At 48.6% G+C, this 21,460-nt stretch overlaps 7 protein-coding genes across 7 annotated transcripts; 3 read left to right on the forward strand and 4 right to left on the reverse strand.

Annotated features, from left to right (window-relative positions):
• Positions 1 to 406: 406 nt before the first annotated feature.
• Positions 407 to 2,005, forward strand: N7479_007572 (uncharacterized protein; the record flags this gene model as incomplete). Its single annotated transcript, XM_057255266.1, has 2 exons — positions 407 to 1,627; positions 1,682 to 2,005. 2 exons carry the CDS (start codon positions 407 to 409, stop codon positions 2,003 to 2,005), a joined length of 1,545 nt encoding a protein of 514 aa, XP_057109128.1.
• Positions 2,006 to 2,464: 459 nt separating this feature from the next.
• Positions 2,465 to 4,258, reverse strand: N7479_007573 (ferric reductase family protein; the record flags this gene model as incomplete). The annotated part of the gene is made up of 1 exon (XM_057255267.1): positions 2,465 to 4,258. The coding sequence occupies one exon, from the start codon at positions 4,256 to 4,258 to the stop codon at positions 2,465 to 2,467; it is 1,794 nt and encodes a 597-aa protein (XP_057109129.1).
• Positions 4,259 to 6,281: 2,023 nt separating this feature from the next.
• N7479_007574 (uncharacterized protein) lies at positions 6,282 to 9,035 on the reverse strand (the record flags this gene model as incomplete). Its single annotated transcript, XM_057255268.1, has 1 exon — positions 6,282 to 9,035. One exon carries the CDS (start codon positions 9,033 to 9,035, stop codon positions 6,282 to 6,284), a length of 2,754 nt encoding a protein of 917 aa, XP_057109130.1.
• A 747-nt stretch (positions 9,036 to 9,782) lies between these two features.
• N7479_007575 (translation initiation factor 3 subunit CLU1) lies at positions 9,783 to 13,739 on the reverse strand (the record flags this gene model as incomplete). Its single annotated transcript, XM_057255269.1, has 4 exons — positions 9,783 to 13,340; positions 13,415 to 13,470; positions 13,526 to 13,597; positions 13,703 to 13,739. 4 exons carry the CDS (start codon positions 13,737 to 13,739, stop codon positions 9,783 to 9,785), a joined length of 3,723 nt encoding a protein of 1,240 aa, XP_057109131.1.
• A 2,035-nt stretch (positions 13,740 to 15,774) lies between these two features.
• N7479_007576 (ATP-binding protein) lies at positions 15,775 to 17,690 on the forward strand (the record flags this gene model as incomplete). Its single annotated transcript, XM_057255270.1, has 5 exons — positions 15,775 to 16,061; positions 16,119 to 16,484; positions 16,536 to 16,777; positions 16,835 to 17,175; positions 17,250 to 17,690. 5 exons carry the CDS (start codon positions 15,775 to 15,777, stop codon positions 17,688 to 17,690), a joined length of 1,677 nt encoding a protein of 558 aa, XP_057109132.1.
• A 286-nt stretch (positions 17,691 to 17,976) lies between these two features.
• On the forward strand, positions 17,977 to 19,110 carry N7479_007577 (uncharacterized protein; the record flags this gene model as incomplete). The annotated part of the gene is made up of 2 exons (XM_057255271.1): positions 17,977 to 18,283; positions 18,386 to 19,110. The coding sequence occupies 2 exons, from the start codon at positions 17,977 to 17,979 to the stop codon at positions 19,108 to 19,110; spliced, it is 1,032 nt and encodes a 343-aa protein (XP_057109133.1).
• Positions 19,111 to 19,740: 630 nt separating this feature from the next.
• Positions 19,741 to 20,753, reverse strand: N7479_007578 (RTA1 domain-containing protein; the record flags this gene model as incomplete). The annotated part of the gene is made up of 3 exons (XM_057255272.1): positions 19,741 to 20,348; positions 20,399 to 20,491; positions 20,552 to 20,753. The coding sequence occupies 3 exons, from the start codon at positions 20,751 to 20,753 to the stop codon at positions 19,741 to 19,743; spliced, it is 903 nt and encodes a 300-aa protein (XP_057109134.1).
• Between the last annotated feature and the right edge of the window lie 707 nt (positions 20,754 to 21,460).

The raw sequence follows: 21,460 nt of genomic DNA on the forward strand, positions 1-21,460 counted from the left end.
TTCCTCTAGTAGATATCACCCAATAGTTAGTCGAGAACACTCCTTGATTTACTTCGTACAAATAGGGCCATCCAAGTTTAGGGTCTCGGACCCATGCTCCACTTTGCCTCGGGTTTGAATACGCGTATAGCTTTTGCCTCTCGGAGTGGAGTGTAATTATAGCTCGCATCCATTACCGTATCTCTGTCTAGATGTACATAGATCAACGCAGAGAAGTACAAAATTTCAGATTACTTAGTAGGAGGCAGCAATATTCGAGTCCCGTGGATGCCGAATACGCGTATATGTACCACCTAAGAAGCAAACAATGAACAATAGCACGATATGTTTAAGTATGACCCCTCATAATCCAAATACGCAAATTCTTTCCTCCAAGCCAAGTCTCCAGAGTTTTGGGTTTCACATTATGACCGGCCTCTCTCCATCATTGTGCTCGGCTCAGGCCTTTTCATATCCTCACATACCAGGCGCTGAAGTGCTATCAATACAAGCTTCCCAAGTCTCAAATGTATCCGAATACATTCCAGAGTGGTACTATTACAACCACGGCAGTGTGACAGCCAAAAACCTCAACTTCTGTAATGTCACAGTGACCTATAAACACAACGCCAAAAATGACACCATCAACGTCGGCGTTCTTCTGCCCAGCAACTCCTGGAATGAGCGACTACAAGGAATTGGAGGGAATGGCTATACAGCCGGGCTCTCATCCATAACAGCATATGGAATGATCGCAGCAGCTACGGAAGGCTACGTCGCCATCTCAACCGATGGCGGCCACACAAGCGACGACCCTGCCGACTGGGGTCTTCTGGAAAACGGAATGCCAGACTATGATGCCATTTATAACTTTGGCATTGCTTCTCTTGGCGATGCTGCCATCATTGGAAAGAGCTTGGCAGAGAGTGTATATGGATCGAAACCCAAATACTCTTATTGGACTGGGTGCTCACAAGGCGGCCGACAGGGTCTAGCGCTCGCCCAGCAATATCCTGAAGCATATGATGGGATTGTTGCTTCTGCCCCGGCAATTCATTGGCCACAACTGTCGATTGGAGGATACTGGGCTCAGTTCATCATGAACCAGCTCAATGAATATCCACACCCTTGCGAGATCGAAGCTGTGACGGACGCTGCACTATCCACCTGTGATAGCGCTGACGGCGTCGTGGATGGGATAATCTCGGACCCGGACTCATGTGTCTTTGATCCGTTTGCTCTAGTGGGAACCCAAATCAACTGTAGTGATACTGGCTCTCAGTTGAGAATCTCGGCAGCTACTGCGAAGGTTATCAATGCTACCTGGACCGGAGCACAAAACTCACAGGGCAACTTCTTGTGGCATGGCTTCAATCCCGGGACTAAATTGACCGGAGAAAATACCCCGGCAAATACAAAGTGTGCCAACGGGACATGCACTGCGGTATCCAGCCAGCTGTATGATCGATGGGCTCAGGTGTTTGTCGAGCATAACTTGAACTTTACCCTGAGTAACATCACACACCAAAAATATGACCACATTTTCCGAAAGTCTGTCCAGCAATGGAATTCGGTCTTTGGGACGAATAACCCAGATCTGTCGAAATTCCGTGACGCTGGGGGAAAGATGCTTACATATCATGGCTTGGTGCGTTTCATATTGTTTGTTCAAGAAGTACACTTAGACTAATTTTTGATGCAGATGGACGAGGTAATTCCTCCAAACGGCACGAGGTCATATTACGAAGCGGTAGCTGGCGGCGACTCGAGTGTTCATGAGTACTATAAGTTGTTTGAAGCTCCAATGATGGGACATTGCTTTGGCACCAAAGGAGGATATCCTTCTACTATGTTCGACAGCCTTGTCGCGTGGGTCGAGTCTGGCAATGCTCCTACAAGTCTTCCAGTGAAATACTCCCCGGAAAATGGGAAGACATACGATAGAATCCTGTGCCCATACCCCCAACGAGCGAAGTACAAAGGAACTGGGGATATAATGTCTGCCGATGCTTTTTATTGTGCCTAATGAGTTGTTTCTGTTTAATTAGGGTCTAGCTGTACTGTTGTCATAGTTAGTTTGGACTGGAGGTGGGAGACTGCGAGCAGGACTTGGGATGTTCATCAAACAAGTTCCTACAAGCTCAATGCGTTTTTATGAAGGAAAGCCTGATCATTATTACAATTCCGTGAACTGCTGTCTACATGATTAGTGAACCTCGATGCTCAAGTTAGGAACAATTTTTGATCAAATCTTGCATTTTGCAGGAAAGATATATGTACAACTCTATAAATTCCTATAATGACAGGAAGGTCACTGTTAGAAAGAACGAAAAATCTGCACAAGAAAAACCAGCTGCAGAGCAAACCGAGCAGACAAGTAAAAGATTATACAACAGTATAACCGTACGTAAAAAGGCGACAGCGACCATGACAACAAACACGCTCATACGCCAAAAAGCAACTTATATCTATCACATATATCAGTTTACCAAGAGAAACTCTCTTCCACATAATCAACATTGGAATGAGCCTGTCTCTTCCGACAAACGCGGCGAACGTCATCACTTAGACCGCCATTACCGCAGACCAGAACACCCATAGCGCCAATTTGATTCTCAACCTCCATTCCCACCAATGTGTCAATATTAGGACGGCCAGGGAACATTTGCACAGTTGCAGAGGGGCTCTGGATCTCCTTAGTGTTGCGCGGGCGTGTAATAAAGAGCATGATGCGCAGGACTTCACGGCGGCGGTCCATCGCCAAGATACTGGTCATCCAGGGTCTAATCCACTCCAAATGTTCGGGGGACTGGATGATCCAGACGAGTGTGACGCGACGGGCGGCGACGGTGCCATCCGCGAACCCGGCGACCAGATGGCGGACGAAGGGAACGTGGTGGGTGATACCGACTCCGCCAGCGAAGAGCATCACTGTGCCGTATGAATCCATGGTGTGAATGTTACCGTATGGGCCCTCGGCGAAAGCGCGGAGGGTAATCCGTGAACTCGTAGAGTTCGCAGCGCGTTGGTAGAGCTTGTCCGTCATTCCGGTGCGGCGACGGACGAGCAGGGAAATGCTTTCTTTTTTGGGTGCGCTGAGGAGGTCTTTGTTTGAAAGTGGGAGGGACTTCTCATCGGAATTGCTGTCTTCCGTTTCACTCCAGCCAACTGAGAACGGGTGCGAGGTCCACAAGCCCACTGCTGGGATGTAGAGGTAGATGTGCTGGCCTGGGCGGAAGGTCCAGGGGCGGGCCATGCGCAGGGTAATGCGCATTGCGTCACCGGGCATGGCCTCAACGGTTGCGGTTGTGGATTCACGACCGCAGTTGCGGTACACAATGATGAGGAAGCGAGTGGCTCGCTCGAGGGCCCAGAGGATGATGGAGGCAAGCAGGTAGGTTTGCGCTATCATCCCGTTGAGATGGACCCAAAGGAAACCCATGGAAACGGCTGCAATGACAATGTGCAGGTGGAGGAATGTCTCATAAAATGCATGGCGAATAGGTGAGGGCGAGTGCACTAAGAGCGCAGTGAGTGCACAACCAGCCACCAAGCCGGTCAGCAGAAAGCTGCTTCCAGTCATAGCCATTCCGACAACCTTCCAGCCTTTCTCTTGGGCATTGGGGATAGCCCAGGCAAAGATATGTGCAAGGCTCTCTAGCACCACGATGCGGCCGAGCCATCGGTGGAGCAGATTCCAGGTATCGAAAGGCACATGGAGCATAGCAATCAGAGGGTTGCTACGGCCTGCCATCAGGACCAATGGGATCAAGTTCACGGTTGCCATAGTTCCGGTGCGGTTACGAATAACACCAGCAAGCGTGTCTTCTGTGGATCCATAAGGAGATGTAACACAACAGAGCGTGACGTTCATGGCGATAACGCCGGTGATAAGGAAAGCATGGAAGCGGCTAGGCAACGTGCCCATGTTAATAGCTGATGAGAGCTGGAGTTCCTGGTTGTGTCGGCTGCGGAACAATGCGGCATAGATGATATGTTCTTTGATCCAGGCAAAGACATTGTGTGTAGAGACGAAATACCGTTGCCGGTCATCGCTAAAGCTTGCCAGGCGTCGAAGATGGCGAGAGAAGCGGAAGATAAGCTGCCAGATGTAATAAATGGCGGCAGCACAGCCAAGGGCGAGGATTGTATAACGTGCCAGATCATCGTTGATGGCTTCATAGTAGACAGAATAACCACCATCTCGTTTTTCGATGGATTCAGGATTCGTTGCGCTGGTCAGTCCAGCGAGGGACACCGCCAGGAGAAAGGAGTGCATGACGACCCACTAAAGATGCTGCACGTCGAGTGCTTAGGATTGCACTTAGTTTGTCGTTTAGCGAGGCCAGCTCGCTAGAAAAGAGTGTATTGAAAAAGGGGAACGTTGATATCCGGGCCGATGCCACGGAAGATTTGGAAGATATTGTCGAGGAGTAAAACAGCAAACGAAACTACCACAGGGTACTTGGTCAAACAACAGACGCAAGGATTGAAGGGATTCAGCCGTATAAGGTTTTCTGTCGGGTGGCTGGTGTCAAATAAAGGACCTGCCTATATCCAATGTATAGAAATCAAGGGAAAATATGGAATAAAAACAGTTTGTCGGTATTTTATCAGTCGAATTGGGCTCAATGAGAAGCAAAAATGTCCACAGAACAGCGAGCGACGTTTGTTAAAGGCTGTTGTCGACGGGCAACGAGAGGAATGCTAGTGATCCGGTCACTGCAAAAAAAGGGCTAAAGATGGGAATTTGTCCACGGTGACAACAATGAAGATTGTCTCGAAAACAAAGGCAAAAGATATGAGACAATGTTGATTGTTGATTCTCGTAAAAATAAAAGAACAAGGAACAATAAAAGATCGAAAATAGAAGAAAGGACTGTTTCCCCTTGTGTCCAGTCCAGTGGAGAGAGTATGAGACAGAGTCAGGGCCAGCCGTACCAATATGTAGAATTCAAGCAAGGCTCCACCTCCAGCACGGCCCGTATCATGTGGAGTTCGATTATTTCAATCTTGATTTTCGGGACTTTTCTCAATTTTCTCGAAAGAGGGGGTTTTAGGCGCTGGTACCACTGATCGGTGTAAGGGGTTGCCCATGTGTGTAGACGTTGTACAGGCAGACGATCCTGCAGATCCATTGCAACGAATCAAAAGCTCATATTTACAGATAGGCTCAGCAGGCTTTGGAAGAAGATGGACCTGGAACACGCGACAGGTCGAGCCCAAGTTGTCGCAAAGTGGAGGGAAACCAATTAAGGGCTGTGACTGGCCAGCACTGATTCACAGTGAAACAACCAGTGGACGGGCAGAGTTTGACAAGGATCAACAAACGCCAGTCAGACCAGCATAGATCCGCGTCAATGCTTGGCCTACGACTAGTTGTTTGAGAAAGGGGGCCTTTGCTTCATCGATGAACCAATCTGCGGTCTGGTAGTGGAGAAAAGGAGAGTTTGTGGGGTCACGTTTTCATATTCGACGAGTCTTTAGCGCTCATGTCAGCTCAATCACACATTAAAACAAACGGAGTAATCCATATTAGGGGTTATGAAACAGTCCGGCCATAGGCTATTGCTCCAGTCATCCTTCGGGTCATCACTGTAAAAGGTTATGCCTTCAGGGGGTGTTTTCTTGGCATTTCATGTATATTAGACCTTAATATCCTCTCTCGGAGAATTTCTATTCGAGAATTTCGGGGAAACGTCCTCTGACTTGGAATGGTTATTCTTGTCATTGGTCCTATACCCCGTAGTTTGGCGATGAAACAGAAAAATATGTACAGAGTATAATCCGATATCTTATACCTGGATTGTGTGCTGCAGATCTATATCATTCAAGGTCATGTTGGCGCCGGAGTTTCGTCGGTAGCAATTTAGTTTAGGTATCTTGTGTGCCAGATAAAGTGCACCCGCAACTCGTCGCGGGTCAAATGTCAAAATGTGAATTCTTTTCCGTTGGCATGAGGCCCAAATACTAGGCCAAAGTTGAGCAAATAAACCAAATTATCGAGGTCCTGGACAAACTACCTCAACAGTAAAAACACCAATCCAAGAAGACCATGGGTATCAAATCAAAACCTAAACACCAGCTTCCTAAAAACAACAGCGGATCGCCCATCCTTATCCTCCCCTTCCAAATAAAATCAATCAAGATCTCGTGAACATTCAGTCAAGCCTGTCCATGAAACAGCCAAGAGATCTGTTTACAATGTAAAATGGGATACACACCCCAGTATCATGAACCAAGAGACTCTGATACTCGACACTCTGCCTAGGCAAACTGTCAAAAAAAATCCCGGACCCCGCTCAGAAAAAGCTAAGCTCGTCGTCACTGCAGTCATCCTGGTCACATGGAATGACCGTTTGTCGAGAGGGCGGTGATTCAACAATACGACGCATGGTTGAAACTGAAGGGCGCGTAGACCTTCTCCTCTCTACTGTGCGATGGACTTGCTTCGCAGCACGCTCCAAAGTGGGCCGAACAGTAGGCTGACGTGGGCTGCTTTCTTTGTGATTGATGATCACGACTTCAAGCTTTCGCGCCTGTTTTATTGCGGGGGTCGTCCGGCTAGTCAGATTGGTGCTGCGCTCTCGCAGAATGCCTCGACGGTTGACGGGTTCCACAGTAGAATTGTATCTGGCCAGAGTAGGAGACCGTATTTCGGGACTATTCCCACCCCTGTCGACTACAACCACTGGAGTGGGTCGTTGTCGTTTTCTAGGCCGTATGGATGAGGCTTCGGTGTCCTCGAAAGTGCGCTTGGTCACCATCAGCGGGGGAGATGAGGCCAGGCTTGAGACAGAGTCTTGGAAACGGTCAGACACAGGTGAACTGCTGTCTGTGTCTGAAGAGGAATCGATGCACGGCACTGGGCTTGATAGCATGCGCATGGGTCTTTGCGCTTTTTGCACTAGGATAGGCTTTGCCTTGGTCGTTGGCGTAGATGCCACCCACTCGCCTATGCTATCTTCCCAGCGAAACAGGCCTGTACCCTGACTAGATGGCTTAGGTTCTTCTACAGACCTTTGGAGAGTCTCTTCCTGGCGCTGTCCTGTGACGGCCGCCTCTTGGACATCGATGGCCCACATGTGGTCATCTGGATCTCCTGTAGTTTCTGCAAACTCCATGGCGGCTTCTGCAGCCACTCGCCCAAGAAAGGTAGACAAGGCCGGTGCATCGGCCAAGCGGGCAAGTTGCGAAATCATATCACGTATTTCGCCGCTAGTATGTACGGTTTCATCTTCTGCCTTTTTTCTGAGGCAGCGAAACGCTTGGTGCACAAACAATGCTAACTCTCTAACCATATCTAAATGAGATGCTATAATCTCCGCTGATTCATCAACACTGGCTGTTGATTCCATCACAAAATGGATATTGTCCAATAAAATTTTGTCGTTGCACTGTACAAGACTGGCGGCTAGCAAGATACAGCCACGCCGTAACAATTGATGAGGGGTGCTATCAGGTCGCTGCGCGACAGAATTTGAGTCCAGTTCTCGCTGTAGGGCGATGTACAGATAGCTGATAATATAGCTCGCCTCAGTTCCATGCGCACAATCAGCGGCGTCGGAGGCACGAGATCGTGAAATGTGCATACCACACAGCGCTGCGATGAGGCTTATGACGTGATTGCTCAATGCATCTTCCACTGGCAAGGGACAAGGCCGAGCAAGATTTGAGATTTCCCACGCTGTGGTAGAGGCAACTCTGGTCGCACGAGCACGAGCAATCTTCCCCTTCGCAGGAAGTTTTGGTGTAGGACTCCGAGCAGCGGTGACAGGGCGGACATCACTAGCTGAGAGAATCACAGCTTCAATCAATCGCATAGCCGCGGGACAGTCTTCATCCTCTTTTGAAAGTGATATCGTTGCTCTTGTCATCCAGCTAGTCCATAACTTAGTTCCCATCCATTCTGGGGGGAGCACTCCCCGCAAGAGAAGTTTCGCAAGTTCGTCAAAGATATAAGAGCGATTGGCAACGCCATGATGAGCATATTTGCGTAACAATCGGATCGGATCCGAAGGGTTATGATCAATCACCGGCCTTAAAGCCTGAGGGTATGGGTAATTCCTGCGTGTGGAAAGCAATGTGGAAAGTAATGAGTCACTTTCTTCGGGTGCAAAGGAACGGCATTTCTCAATCAGTGCACAAGCAATAGAATCTGTTATCCAATGATTCTGTATCAGCGTAGAAACCAAGTAGATACCCTGTGCGCGGACAGCCTGCCGGAGTGGCTTCCAGCCCGTCCCATAAGGCGCATAAAATGCTTCCAATTCTGTAAAATATGCATCGCACATATCTTCATCCCCGTTTTCGTCCAACTTGTCCTGCGCTTCTTGCTCGCTCGCAATAAAGTCAGGCAGACTTCGCGTCACCATGGATAGCAAGGATCGTGCACCACGCCTGCTGCTTTCGAGTGCAGGCTTCAATTCTCGCTTAGATATCGCAGTGTTGCAAAGGAAATTTTGGAAGACGCGATCAAGGTTGTGTGCTATGTCGGCGAAGCCCGGATCACCAGACTGGTCGAGAAGTTCTTGCCAAGGGCTTTTGTGGAGTGAATATCGATCACGGAAGACCTGCGGCTGTGATGGCTGGATATTAGGGTTGGCCTGGCCTTCTGGACGTTCTGACTGTACACTTGGGGGCATCTCCCATCTCCTCCCAGTGATGAGTGGTGTCGCAACCTCGATAGCGCCGGGCAGTGTACGTGAGGCTTCCGGGCTGTGTATTGATAGTCTGTTGCGCTTTTTGCCGCCAGTCTCCTCTGCTTTGGTCGAATACTTATGTCTGGGTCGACGTCGCTCGGGTTTTTTCCCTGGAATCCAAGCTGGGTCATTTTCATCCGGATCCGCATCTGAGCCTGAGCAGTTGCGCTCGGTTTCTGGTTTGCAGTCGGTCTCCAAAGTAGGCGCATCATTGCTCTCTGCAGATTGTTGTGGTTTTGACTCGGTCGCGATCATCGGCACCCTTTCTTTGTGCTTCGCGATTCGACGGCAGATGGAGGTCAAGGGGCGCAGGACACGGTTTGCCCATTTTGCGGTGGCTTGGGCGCCCTCCATTAAGGACAAATCGGATAATAATATCTGCTAGTAGCATACAACTATGAGAAGAATCAGCACTGTCACAAGTTATTCTCTTAGTCATTGAAGTCGTACCTCGCTGTACTAACAAACCCCTTCAATGATACATGATAGGAACAATGATGGCACTTCACCAGGTATTGCCAATAATGCAGCAATAATCCAATGTAAATAAGATATGTCGAAGAATTATAGAGCGTGTTAAGTGGAAAATGAATGACAACATTGGATGCGCGGCAAACAAACCTTGAAAACAAACATTACCTAATGCGGTAAAGTGGCCCTTAGAGTCAACACATATTGCCTATTATGGCGATCTTCTTAGTCTGGCACATCACTCTTCAGGGTATCTATCAAGTATTTGCATATGAACGTAATGGATTCTACCTAGAAAGAGAAAATGACCCAAGTGGCAGATCCGCATAATGCACCAGATATGAGCCCATATAAGACAACCGAGTCCTTTCCATGCACGGCCCGAGAGACAACCCAACCTGGCAGATGAAACCAAACATGAAAGAGAAAAAAAAAACATAAGAGAGGAGAGAGATCTAAAGTAGTACAACAGTTCTTTTCGCTCATCAAGCCTGCCCACCGATCCCCAAAATGACAATGCACATAGATATATAGTATTTGACTGTTAACACATGTAATAACCAAGAAAATAAGAACGGGAGCCAATTAATGCAGTCTAAATCGGCTGGAATTAGCTGCCTGGGAAATCATTTATGCCTTGTTGGACTGCTTGGAGCCACGAAGCTTGGGGTTGCTGGTGGCGGCACGCTTCTTCTGCTTGCGCGAAGAGTTGGCGTCGCTACCTTCAATGAACTTCAGAAGCTCGTCGATGCTGCGAGAGTCGAGACCCGAGGGGTCGGCAGGCGCGGCGATTTCAGGCGCAGTCTGGCCAACCTGGGGCTGAACACGGGTGCCCATAGAAGACACGCGAGGGTTCAGAGGGTTGCGGCGCAGGCGACGAGCCTGGATGTCCTTGGCGTGCTTGGCGATAGAGACAGCGTTCTGGGTGAGCTGCTCGAGCCAGTTCTCAGCCTCCTTGGTGTTACGATCTTCGGGTCCAAGCTGAGCGAGGAAGATGGTGTATGCCTCGCGCATCTTGCCGACAGCAGCCTTAGAGTCCTGGTCCAAAGCGAGGGCCTGGGCAAGCTGGAAGAGAATGGTGGCGGTGTTGATGGAGTCCTTGCCAAACAAGTCCTCACAGATGGAGAGAGAGGCCTCGAACCACTTGCGGGAATCGGTGTATTGCTTAAGGTGTTGCAGCATCACCGCGGCATTGTTCATCGTGGTAATGGAGTCGGGGTGGTTAGGACCGTAGATGATCTTCCAGACATCCATGGCGTGCTTGATGTAAACCAGGGCGGTCTTAGTGTTGCCAGAGGCATGCTCGAACAAACTCAGGTTGAGATAGCTCAGAATAGTGTCAGCACAATCGACACCCATGGTGCGCTCGGTGACGATGACGGCCTTGCGGGCCAATTCCACAGCAGCCTCCTTCTCGTCGGTCTGGTAGTACAGCATGGAAAGCTGATGGTAAAGCTTGGCGACCTCGGGGTGCAGAATGCCATAGATTTGCTCGTGCAGAGACAGAGACTCAAGGATGAGCTCCTGGCCCAATTGCTTCTGATTCTGCATGAGAGAGATACGACCGGCCTCCAGGGCCTCCTCTGCCAATGCGCTGCGGGGAGAAGCATCGCGGACCAAAGGAACGACATTCAGGATATCATCAGCAGTGAAAGTGACAGCAGGCTTAGCCGGCGCCGGGGCGGTGCGGGTAGGAGACTTGTCGCCACCCTTCTTCTTGCCCTTCTTCTTAGGCTCCTCTTGAGTAGAGCCGTTGGTGACAGGAACAATAACCTGCTCCTTGACCTGAGCCTTGGTGAAGGCGAAGTCACGGGCACCTAGTTGGAGACCCAACTTGATGGAGATGTCACGCAGAAGCTGCAAGTGTCTCAGAGAGTTGGCCCAGTTCTCCTCGAGGGAGAAGCGGAAACGGATGGTAACCTGCTTCTCAAGCTCGGCCCGAAGGGACTCGGGAGTGACCTTCTCGAAAGAGAAATCGCCCTCAGGGAAAATTTTACGTAGAGATTCGTCAATCTCCGCCTCAGGAGTAGCGTTGACATCTGAGCCGAGGAGACAGTTCAGCAAGTGAGAAAGGCAAGAGGCGACGAAGGGGGCGGGAACGTTGTTCAAGTGGCGGTTGGCAATGTGCTTGAAGGCACGAGTGATCATTTCCTGAACCACGAGGATGGACAAGGCCTGGAGGCGAGGTCCCTTCTCGGTGGATTGCTGGGCCAACTTTCCGAGGTAACGGAGGTTAATACCACGCTTGTGCAACAGCTGGGTCAGCGATTGACCGTCCATGGGGAAGCCAACATCGCCGTCGTGCAGGTCCTTGAGCAGGTCGGGGATGACCTTGGATCGCAGGTAATCACAGGCATCTCGAACTTCCTGCTCATCCTTTGCCCATTGCTCCTTCTCCTCCTCGGTCTGGGGCACCTGGCCGCTGAAAACATCGGGATTGAGAGCAAAGTTGAATCCAGAGATGTCAACACGCTCCTGGTCCGCATTCTCCTCCTCGGTCTTGCCCTCCTTGGCAGCCTCGGCGCTAGCAGCCTTACGGCTCTCCACCTCGGCCTTGACATACTGGCTCATCTTGTGGCGCCAGTATGCTTCAACCAACTCAAGTCTGAGAACGGACATGCGGTGGGGGTAAACATCGCTGCCATCCTCTTCCTGCCACGCGGCATCCAGAGGAGCTACGCGGTAGAGATCCAGGACGTACTTCCTGCCGTCAGTACCCAAGAGTCCCTTGGTCTCGACGCTACCTTCCAGGTCGTGGCGCTTGTTCTCCTTGTCCCAGACAGGGTGCTGCTTGACACGCAGTGCCTTGGAGAGCTTCTCGAAGACCGGAACAAAGTCGGCGTGGGTGGCCACAACCTCCTTGCCCTCAACACCACCGTAGTCAATCTGATGCTCACCGGGCTCACGCTGCTTGAAGATACCAGGAACAATACTCTGGCCAACAATACGCTTACCCAAGTAGTCGACCACCACAGTTCCGGGGGTAAATAGTCCCTCGATATCAAGCTGGTTAACAGCTTTGATACCAAGAACGTCCTTACCCACGGCCACACGTGCGGCTTCGTCTCCACCCTCGGAGGTGAAAGTACCAACGCCATCGGCACCGAAAGAGTAGAAGATGTTGTTGTAGACGAAAATCTGGGCGTCCCGCGCCTCAGTGGGGTTCAGAGGAGCAACCTCACCCCGGGCAACGAGGACTGCACCGCGAGCGGCGGCCTCATTGTAATCGGCGAACAATTTGGAGGTCAATCGTTCCCGGAACACGCGATCCTGAACGGTCTCGCGGGGCAGCTCGCGGGTAGTCTGGAACTCCTCATTCCAGTCGCGCAGAGTCTCGGCGTTATCAACACCAGAGATCAGGTAGTTCTCCTGCGAACGAGTAATATCGGGCTGGTGGGCATTCAAGCTCGAGGTGCTGGGGGCGATGAGCCAGGGGCTGTTGGGAATGGCGTTCTGGAAGGGGAAAGTGGTCAAAAGATCCTTCTCATTGTTGTACTCCTGTAGAGCCTCAAAGGAGGCGTTGAACGAGGGTGAGAGTTGGGAGATGAGAGTGAGCAAGGAGTGGGCGCTGCCCTTCTTGGGGTGTGTTGGCTTCGGGAATGGGTCGAATCTGCTGTTCGAGCACTTGTTCACGAAGAATCCAGACACATGGGCAGTGATCTGGAAGTATTCACCTTCGTTAGTAGAAACCACAAGGTAAAGCAAGTGGCCCTTCTGGCGGAGGTTGTATGGAACAGGGTTCCATGAAGACAACGAGATGGACTTCACTGTCTTAGGCAGAGGAGCCTGTTCGGTGGGCAGGATAGTCTGCAATGGTGAAACTCCAGTCAAGTCATATTTGGAGAGCGAGTGTTCCTTCTCCGACTCATTGCCCTTGATAGCGTCTGCCGTAATAGCATCGTGCAGAGACAGGCCAGCGGAAATACCATGGAGGTTGTCAACACGGTCACCGGAGGCACCGATTAGCTCCCTGATACGCACAACATGCATGCGGGCCTCCTTCTCGGTGTAGGGATCCTCGACCAGGATGATCTCGGAGTCAGCCTCGAGGTCCGGGACCTCAGACAGCTCGACGAAGTCGTTGATGCGGTTACCGTTAAACTCGAGGTGGAAGCAAGTGTATTGGAAGGTACCCGGTAGCTCGACAATAGATTGGCGGACATCCTGGACCTGTTCTTGGCTGGAGACCTGGAGAAACAAACGGGTCAGATAATTTTTTTTCTCTTCGTGGCCACTGTGGCTTTTCGAAACATCAGACCCACCATCACTTGAATCTTGTGCGGCGCATGAGGGAGCTTCACGGAGATCTGGAAAAGACCTGTAGTCAAATTAGAATATCGCTATGCAATTCCACATCCGGTTATCCAACATACCACCGGCGTTGTCCTCCTCGGTGACCTCGGGGGCGTTGCCATTAGCAATTTCTTGGGAAGCTTGGGGAGCCTCTGTTCCTCCGTTAGTTTATGTGCCCTGCATCTTGTTTTATCCGGGACCCATGCTGTATCCCAATGGACCTTGCCCAGAATTGAGGTTCCAGGGCCGACACACACCTTTCGAGTGCTCCAACTCCCCATTGGTCTCTGCCATTATGTCGAGCCGGTTATTAAGAGGGATTCGACGAAATAATAACAGTAAACCCCTATCTCACAACCGTCACGCGGGTAAGAGACAAAAGTTCGGAAAAGTGGAACGGGAAAAAAAGGTTGAGGACCTGCGGGGAATCGGCAGGTAGAAATTTTAGTATAGTATACAAGGAAAACAAGGGTAATTGAGCAAGAAACAAAAACCCCGTACCCCAGGATGTTGACAAAAAAGCAAGGATGAATGGATAGGACGGTGAAACTGGAAACCGGAGAGAAAATTTCTCGGATGCGGCATACCCTCGGAAGTGCTCGGGCGGTGGGTTCGGGGAAGGGCGCGGAGAGGGACATTCTACTCCACTGTCTGCAATTTGACTGTGATTTTTTGAGTAAGGTGGTGTAATTAGCTTGGGATGATTGTATGTACATTGGAAAAATACTCTATTCCTCCCTAAATTATGTCTATATCATTATCATTGATTGGGTGTTGATATCAATTTCATAGATCTATATGGTGCTTTAGTGCCTCAGGTATCAATATTTTCTCGATTGTGTACACCGTGGCATTTTATTTCATTGGTAATGAACTATTTCCACTGGCGAGATTTGTCTTTGGTTGGATATTAATAGATAGAGGAAGGTAAAAAAATGTACGTTGTAAAGACGGTTAATCCTACATCGAAGATCGAAGATATCGGAGCTGACATTATGTAGCATCCATAACTACTATATACTTGACTGAAAAAGAAGGGCTCCTATGCGAGGCAAAGATGCACGCAGATTATCATTAAATGTGCGGATGCTAACATATATAATTTCATGTCCTCGAGAAACAACCTTGGAATCTCTCCAAATGACGTAGATTAGCGACACTGTTAGCTCGGATATATATGTGACAAAAATATAGATCAGGGATGGCAAATCAACGGGTTAAAAAAAAAGCTCAACTACCTGACATTTAAAGATCTTTAGCTATTCCACATCATATTAATGGGCAACAAGCCCCTCCATGAATTTTAAATGCTTGAAAACCCTACAATATGTATATGCTTCGTCCCCATTAATAGCCGTTCACCGTAACAATGCCAAGTTTGAACATGCATTAATAAAAAGAAAAGATACCTGCATACCGAATTGAGGCTGCGCCGACCACGGGAGACATTGTTCCTGGGTATTTTTGGCTGGTAGTTAAACTACATGTGTGGTTATTCACCCCTACGGAGGAGGTATTTGAGACCTTTACAAAAAATATCTAATATAAAAATGAGAAGAAGCCCAACCAGCAAGTCTCATGCATAGAAACCATACAGTGTTTACCCTACTGAGAACGGAGTACTCCGTATACTCCGTAGATAGTTACATAGTATGTAGTTTGTTTGTTTTGTTCTCCTAGAGTCTACAGATCAATAGCCAGTTTTCCCCCTGGATCCACTGTCTTCCACACAGACTGAAAAATTCAATAAAAAAAAAACAAATTATGTATATTTAATGAAATACTACTATACAAAAGTGGAGAATTGAAAAAATTATGTAGTACATACTTTGTATGTTAAGTGTCGCACCCCCATACAAAATAACTAGATATGATCAAAGATTGTTTTTCATTCGATCGCCAAGCCTTCTGTTTGCGTGTCCTTGGTTCATCGAGGCTGAGGCCAACACCACAACTTAGCCACAATTTCTTTTTTTTGGATTGCCTTGTTTCTTTTAGTCTTTCATTAAATTCATTAAATTCATTCATTTCTTTGTTTCTTTGTTTATTTCTTTCTTCTGACATTCTCTTTCATCCCACCAATTTCCTAGTCTCTCGTTCACCAGCAACTCGTCATTCCCTGGAGGTGTGGCTTTGCTTGAACCATCTACAAGTCTAGAATTCTAGCAGTACACTCTTTGAACTTTGGTGTTTTATATTGCTACAGGTCCCACACAAACTAGGTAGGGTGCTGAATATCTTTGAGCAAGATATACGCTCTCACTCTTCATTATCCAAATTTTACTGAAGGACTTGGCACTCCGGAATACAAAGGATAAGCCCAATCACAATGCTATGGAGCCGACTCGTACAGCCTGTGAGGTGCTATGCCCAACAGGGTCGGCCGAGATCCCTCAGGATTAACTGCCGTGTTGTGACGCATACACCCAAGCGGTTTAACTCAGACCCCCGGGACACTGGTCAAATGACCCCGGACCCCACCGATCAGAATGATTCAGGTGAGAGCAAGAGCCAGGGCCGGGGTCATAACAGCGATTCAGACCCCAGCTTTAAATCTACGATTCTCAAGATGCTTGAAAGTGCGGCAACCACGGCGGCATCAATTGCCATCCTAGGGTAAGCCTTCCCTATATTATGCAACCCATGCGTTTCTGTGGCTAATTTACTCCCAAGCGCGGCGGGATACGGGTATCACCAGTACTACAAGTACTTGATCTTGGATAAGATGGACAATGCATTCAACCCAGGTGATCCTGCCCTCGAGGTCGCGGGTGTTGTTTCTGGAAAGCACAAGTACAACCATGAGGAACATTGGGTCGTTAGGAACGAGCAACCCAAAATTGACGATATTGTGGCTGGGCGAAAAAGTGGCCACTACTATCTAATGATTGGTGAAAAGGGCACAGGCAAGACTTCGATGCTTTTGGAGGCCATGCGCAAGATTAATGGCAACAGCTGCGCGTTGTTCGAAGCGCATGCTGATCTCGAAATCTTCCGAATCCGACTGGGCAAAGCTTTGGACTATGAGTTTCACGAGGAGTAAGTTTATATTTCCATCGCCATAAAACCATAATGCTAATAGGAACCCAGCTATATCGGTAGTCTTTTCAGCATCCGTGGACCAAGAGACACCACGGCTCTCTTGGACATTGAGCGCGCCTTCAACAAGCTAGAGAAAGTGGCCCTCTCCAGAAGGCGGAATGGATCGACTCCTCTTGTACTGATCATCAACAGTACCCATTTAGTCCGGGACGACCACGACGGACAGGATTTGCTTGAGATGATTCAGCAGCGTGCTGAGCAATGGGCTGCTAGTGGCCTCGTCACAACAAGTAAGACTGACGAATATTCATTCCTCTTGTCATGGCTAACCTTTTGTTGCTTTCAAGTTCTTAACAGCGACGACTATTGGGTATACGAGCGCTTGAAGCGTTATGCAACCCGCATGGAGGTCATTCCCGTGACAGATCTGCCCAAGGATAAAGCGATAAGTGCTTTGAAGAAATATCGCCAGCAATTCCACAACGAGATACTTCCATCTGAGATCCTCGAGCAAGTCTATGATAAAGTTGGTGGTCGACTATCCTTCTTGAACCGCGTGGCAAAGTCTGAGGATATCCCGAAAACCTGCGATGAGATCTGTCTGGCCGAGAAAACATGGTTCCTAAACAAGTGCTGGATCCTCGGAAAGGAGATGGATGATGATGTGATGGACCAGCAGAAGTATGCTGTAAGTACACACTATAAAATCTTCTGGTTCTTGTTCCTTTGATGCAACCCCGGCTAATCTAAACCACAACACAGTCTGGCGCCGTGGTTTTAGCGAAAGCGCTGGTAGACCTTGAGAAAGAGATGGAGTCGAACTATCACCCAGAGCGAGGCCACATCTTGCCAGAAATTCCGCTCCATAAAGCGCGCGAGATCATGACCCGTGCTGACTTTATCCAATCTTACGATCACGAAAATCTTTTTACAATTGATTCGCGAGCCATGGTGCGTGCCGATTCAGTACCCATGCAGCGTGCCTTCCGAGAAATCTGCTCTATAGAGAACTTCGATAAGCACTTGGACGGCACTGTGGAGCGCATTGGAGATATTGAGAGTCTTGGCCGTACTCGCGAATTAACTATTAAAGATCTCTGGAACAATGGTAAGTATCGTGTCGTCGTACGGGACAACCACGGACGAGAGAGTGGAACAGTTGAATTTGCTGTGGCAGAACGCGAAGATGAAGATCAAGATTAGACCTAAGGTTACTTTGTATAGTATGTCATATCTAAATCCATAAATGAGAAGTCCCACTGTAATTTTAAAATTAGACCTACTAGCAGACATGAAGTCGAGTCCTTGGATTTGGGCCTTGGAAAAAAAGAAATAGTGACGTCATCGTGTGCTCACCGCTAACCAAACATTCCACCCGCCTTCTCTTTTTTCTCTTTTAAGCTTCAACTGAGTGAAAGCAATTGCCAGTGATTTTGCTTTAAACTCTGAATAGCAGTCACCTAGTTCCTCAAACTTGAAAGCCCAAAAAATGTCACCCAAGACTACTAGGAAGCGAACTGTGTCGTGGAGCGACAACGCGCGATCCGCACGCGAGCTCGTGATGAAGGTCCCTGCTCAGACCTCTCGATTGGCGTGCATCCCATCCGCAGCGCGCTTTACCATTGTTGTCTTAAGCAGCCTCATTGTGAGCTCCGTTCTGTTCACATTCTCATCGACCTTGACAGTGGGCGATCTTGGGCCTATCAGCAAACACCTGGAAGAATGGTGGGAAGTGGGGGGCTTGATAGGCTGGAGGGCTTTGGAGGTTGGATTAGCCTGGGTTCTAGGATTTGATGGTAAGTCCCAATTACCATATACATGATCCCTTGCATCTGGACACAAGGCTCCTACAACTAGTTAGACAATGTATAGATTACTGACCTTGTGATTGCGATCAGGCCGCGATGTGGCATCGTTCTTATTCCTGACCCACCTACCAACATACTCTCTCTTGTCGTTCTTTTACGGCATCCGACCAACTTCTACGCTGATAGCATTTGGGATCACGATTGTATCGACAGCGCTTCCCTTCGCCCTCCTGCGCCAGCCCTCGTCCGTTCACAATCTTTCACATACGTCTGCTGATGCAGTTGCCAATCGAAACATCTTACAGGATAAGATTACCACTGTATTCACAACGCTCATGGCAACCTCTATTTTTAGCGTTGTCTTGTACGCTAGCTATGCGACTTGGCTTCCTACACAGCTGGTCATTCACTTCGAGGGTCTCCCGGATATTAGCGCAGCGCATGCTGGTCCCGCCGGCTTGCCTGTCCTCTTCCTGACACTGATTCCTGCTGGATGGGCTGCGCGTGACTTTTTGTTTGTCAGCTCCACTGGCTATTCAACCACCCCCGCTAGTTCTTCATGCTGCCAGGGTGAATATTTGGGTGCGGCCATTTGTCGCAACACTTGGGGCAAATTGACCACCAAGACGAGAGTTCTGGTTTCTCGGTCCATTATTCTCGCGCTTGGAGTTTTGCTCAACACGATTGTCCAAGTGGCCGGCACAATTAGCAATGTTTCTGTGGAAGGCGCCGCCGCTTGGGGAGCACTTTGGGCATTTGCAACGCTGATCGTAGGAGCAACCTTTGGCTGGGTCGAAGCCGTTGATGGTGTATGATATGATACGTTATAACGACAGCATGAAGGAATGTGTGCCCCCAGTCTGATTTTCGTTTCAATTTTGCCAGGTGCCTGGGAGGTAGATGCAGTGATCTGGTATCCTCTTTCGTACGGCGTGCCTGACTGTAATATCTATCTACACTGATTCTCTCGCAGTACATCTTCTGCCGATCAGCCGTGGGGATATTGGCGTCGATCACTTTCCAATTCTCTAAATTTTTTTATTATCCTTTTTTCCAACTGCCAAGTATCCATGTATTGTCTTTCTTACCTGAATTGGAATTTTCATTGATTACATAACTTTGTCTAGAGGTGAGGTCTGCTTAAAGTAGGTCGGTAGGTAAGGTAGGTAAAGTTGGATGGAGGTTCCAAAGACAAGGCTAAAACAACCTTGTTTTAACCTCCAGGGGTGATATATTCAAAATGCTTTGGAATGGAGATTAATTATCAGTATACGTCTCATAACATCCAACACCCCGATTAAGTATCTAGTATTTGCTGGGGCAATCACAAGTAAACGAGACAGGTATAGAGAAGCAAGGCAAATCCCAAAACGGCCAATCTCCAAACGACTGATCCTAGAATATAAAACAGATAAACCAAGTAACAAGCACAACGATCAAAGCAATCACCAGTGAGTAGGTGGTCCCTGGTACCTGTCCGGTTGATCAACCAGAGTCCTTTCCGTTTTATATACATCAGATTTCTCATTGGGCAACATCCATCCAGGATGCAACACATTGAACACAACCACAGAAACAACCATCATAGCCCCATCAAGCGCAATAAAATACGATTCGTGAGAGATTAGATAACCATCCCATCCCTGTGACAATTCTATAGTCCGGTAGATACTCCGGATGTAGATGCATATGATCGAAAGTATCATCGCTGCAAATAGAGGGATAACCGAGCCGTTCACCGACTGCAGCAGGTGGTTACGCATAGTGCGCCGTATGAAATCAACAGCGCAAAAGACGAAAATCGTGATCGAGGCAAGTTGAAAGACTATACCAGCAACCATTATGTGCGTGCCAGGATCGGTATTCCCGTTGATCTTGTCGGCCTCTCCCGATGCCATTCCTCCTCCAATCGCTTGGATAACGAGCGATATTACGTCACAGGTGCAGAAAATCCAGAGGTATAGGTTCGGTTTCATGATAGAGGATTTGGGACCAAGGAGTTGGATGAAGCGGCCTAGGAGGATGTAGATTCCTGCTGTGTAGAATGTTGGGGCTGTGGAATGTTAGATTGAGTATGGGTTAAGAGTGAAAAAGATAGCTTACCGATGATGAGAGTGGAAATTTGCATTAGAAACGCAGTTCCGTTGTATGGACATTTGGCTGACCAGGTACGACCGGCCCAGCCGATTACTTCGGCTGTTGGTGTTGTTAGTCTTCCGCAAAGTTAGGGTTTCTTTCTAGTGTCACAAGTCTTACCCAAACATCCGACAGTAAACACGCTTGCCCACCATTGTCGCTTCCAGATGAATTGAACTGTGTGGAGTATCATCGAGAGACCGAAGAGTGTGCAGTAGGCAATGCCTGCTCCTAGTGACGGGACATATCCATATGTAGTGCCAACGCCTTCGATATAGGCAGCACAGCCCTTTTGCAGTTCTAGCCTATCGACGGCGTCCATGGCAAAGGGAAATGAAAGACCTCAATAAACTACCATCAAGGGAATTGGCGAGGAAATCAAAGATAGCGGTAAATCTGTAGTCTTGAGATAGATTGGAAGATGGATAGAGATTCTCCAGGCGACCAGAAAAGAATTTTTTTGACAACCACCCTGTCTGTCCAAAATCGAAGATACCAAAAAAAGACCAGGAATCAGGCTTCAATATTCATGTGGATAACTTGAGTACTACATATAAATAAGGGTAAGCATGGCTGGGCACCCACTAGCCCCCACCGTCCGGAAAACCCCCCCCCCCCCCCCCCAATGCCAAAGCCACGGTCTTTTAGTGCATGCCTGCTCCGTGCTATTTCCAATAAGCAACCGGGGAAATATAAGACACGTCCATGTACCATGTCCAGTAATCTTACTGGGGGAGTATAAGACCCGCATCGGTGCAATGAATCCCGAGATTCAACTGTGTCCAATGTTTAGTGCCTAGTTTCTAGTGCCTAGAGCGGGTTGATAAACGGGCCGACGCCGGTTGGTATAGAAAGTGAAAAGGCATGTAAAAAACTGCCGCACAATCGGGCAACCAACCGCCACAGTGGGGGAATCCCTAGCCTGTTAGATTGCATGATAATTGTACTTTATATACTCCATACCATACAGACCATTAAATAGACCATGACATCAAAGCCAAGTAAAAAAATAAAATCAAAAATACGCCG

This window comes from Penicillium vulpinum (assembly GCF_028829585.1).
Source record: "Penicillium vulpinum strain IBT 29486 chromosome Unknown utg000003l_segment0_segment0, whole genome shotgun sequence".
In the NCBI taxonomy this organism is placed as follows: Eukaryota; Fungi; Ascomycota; class Eurotiomycetes; order Eurotiales; family Aspergillaceae; genus Penicillium; species Penicillium vulpinum.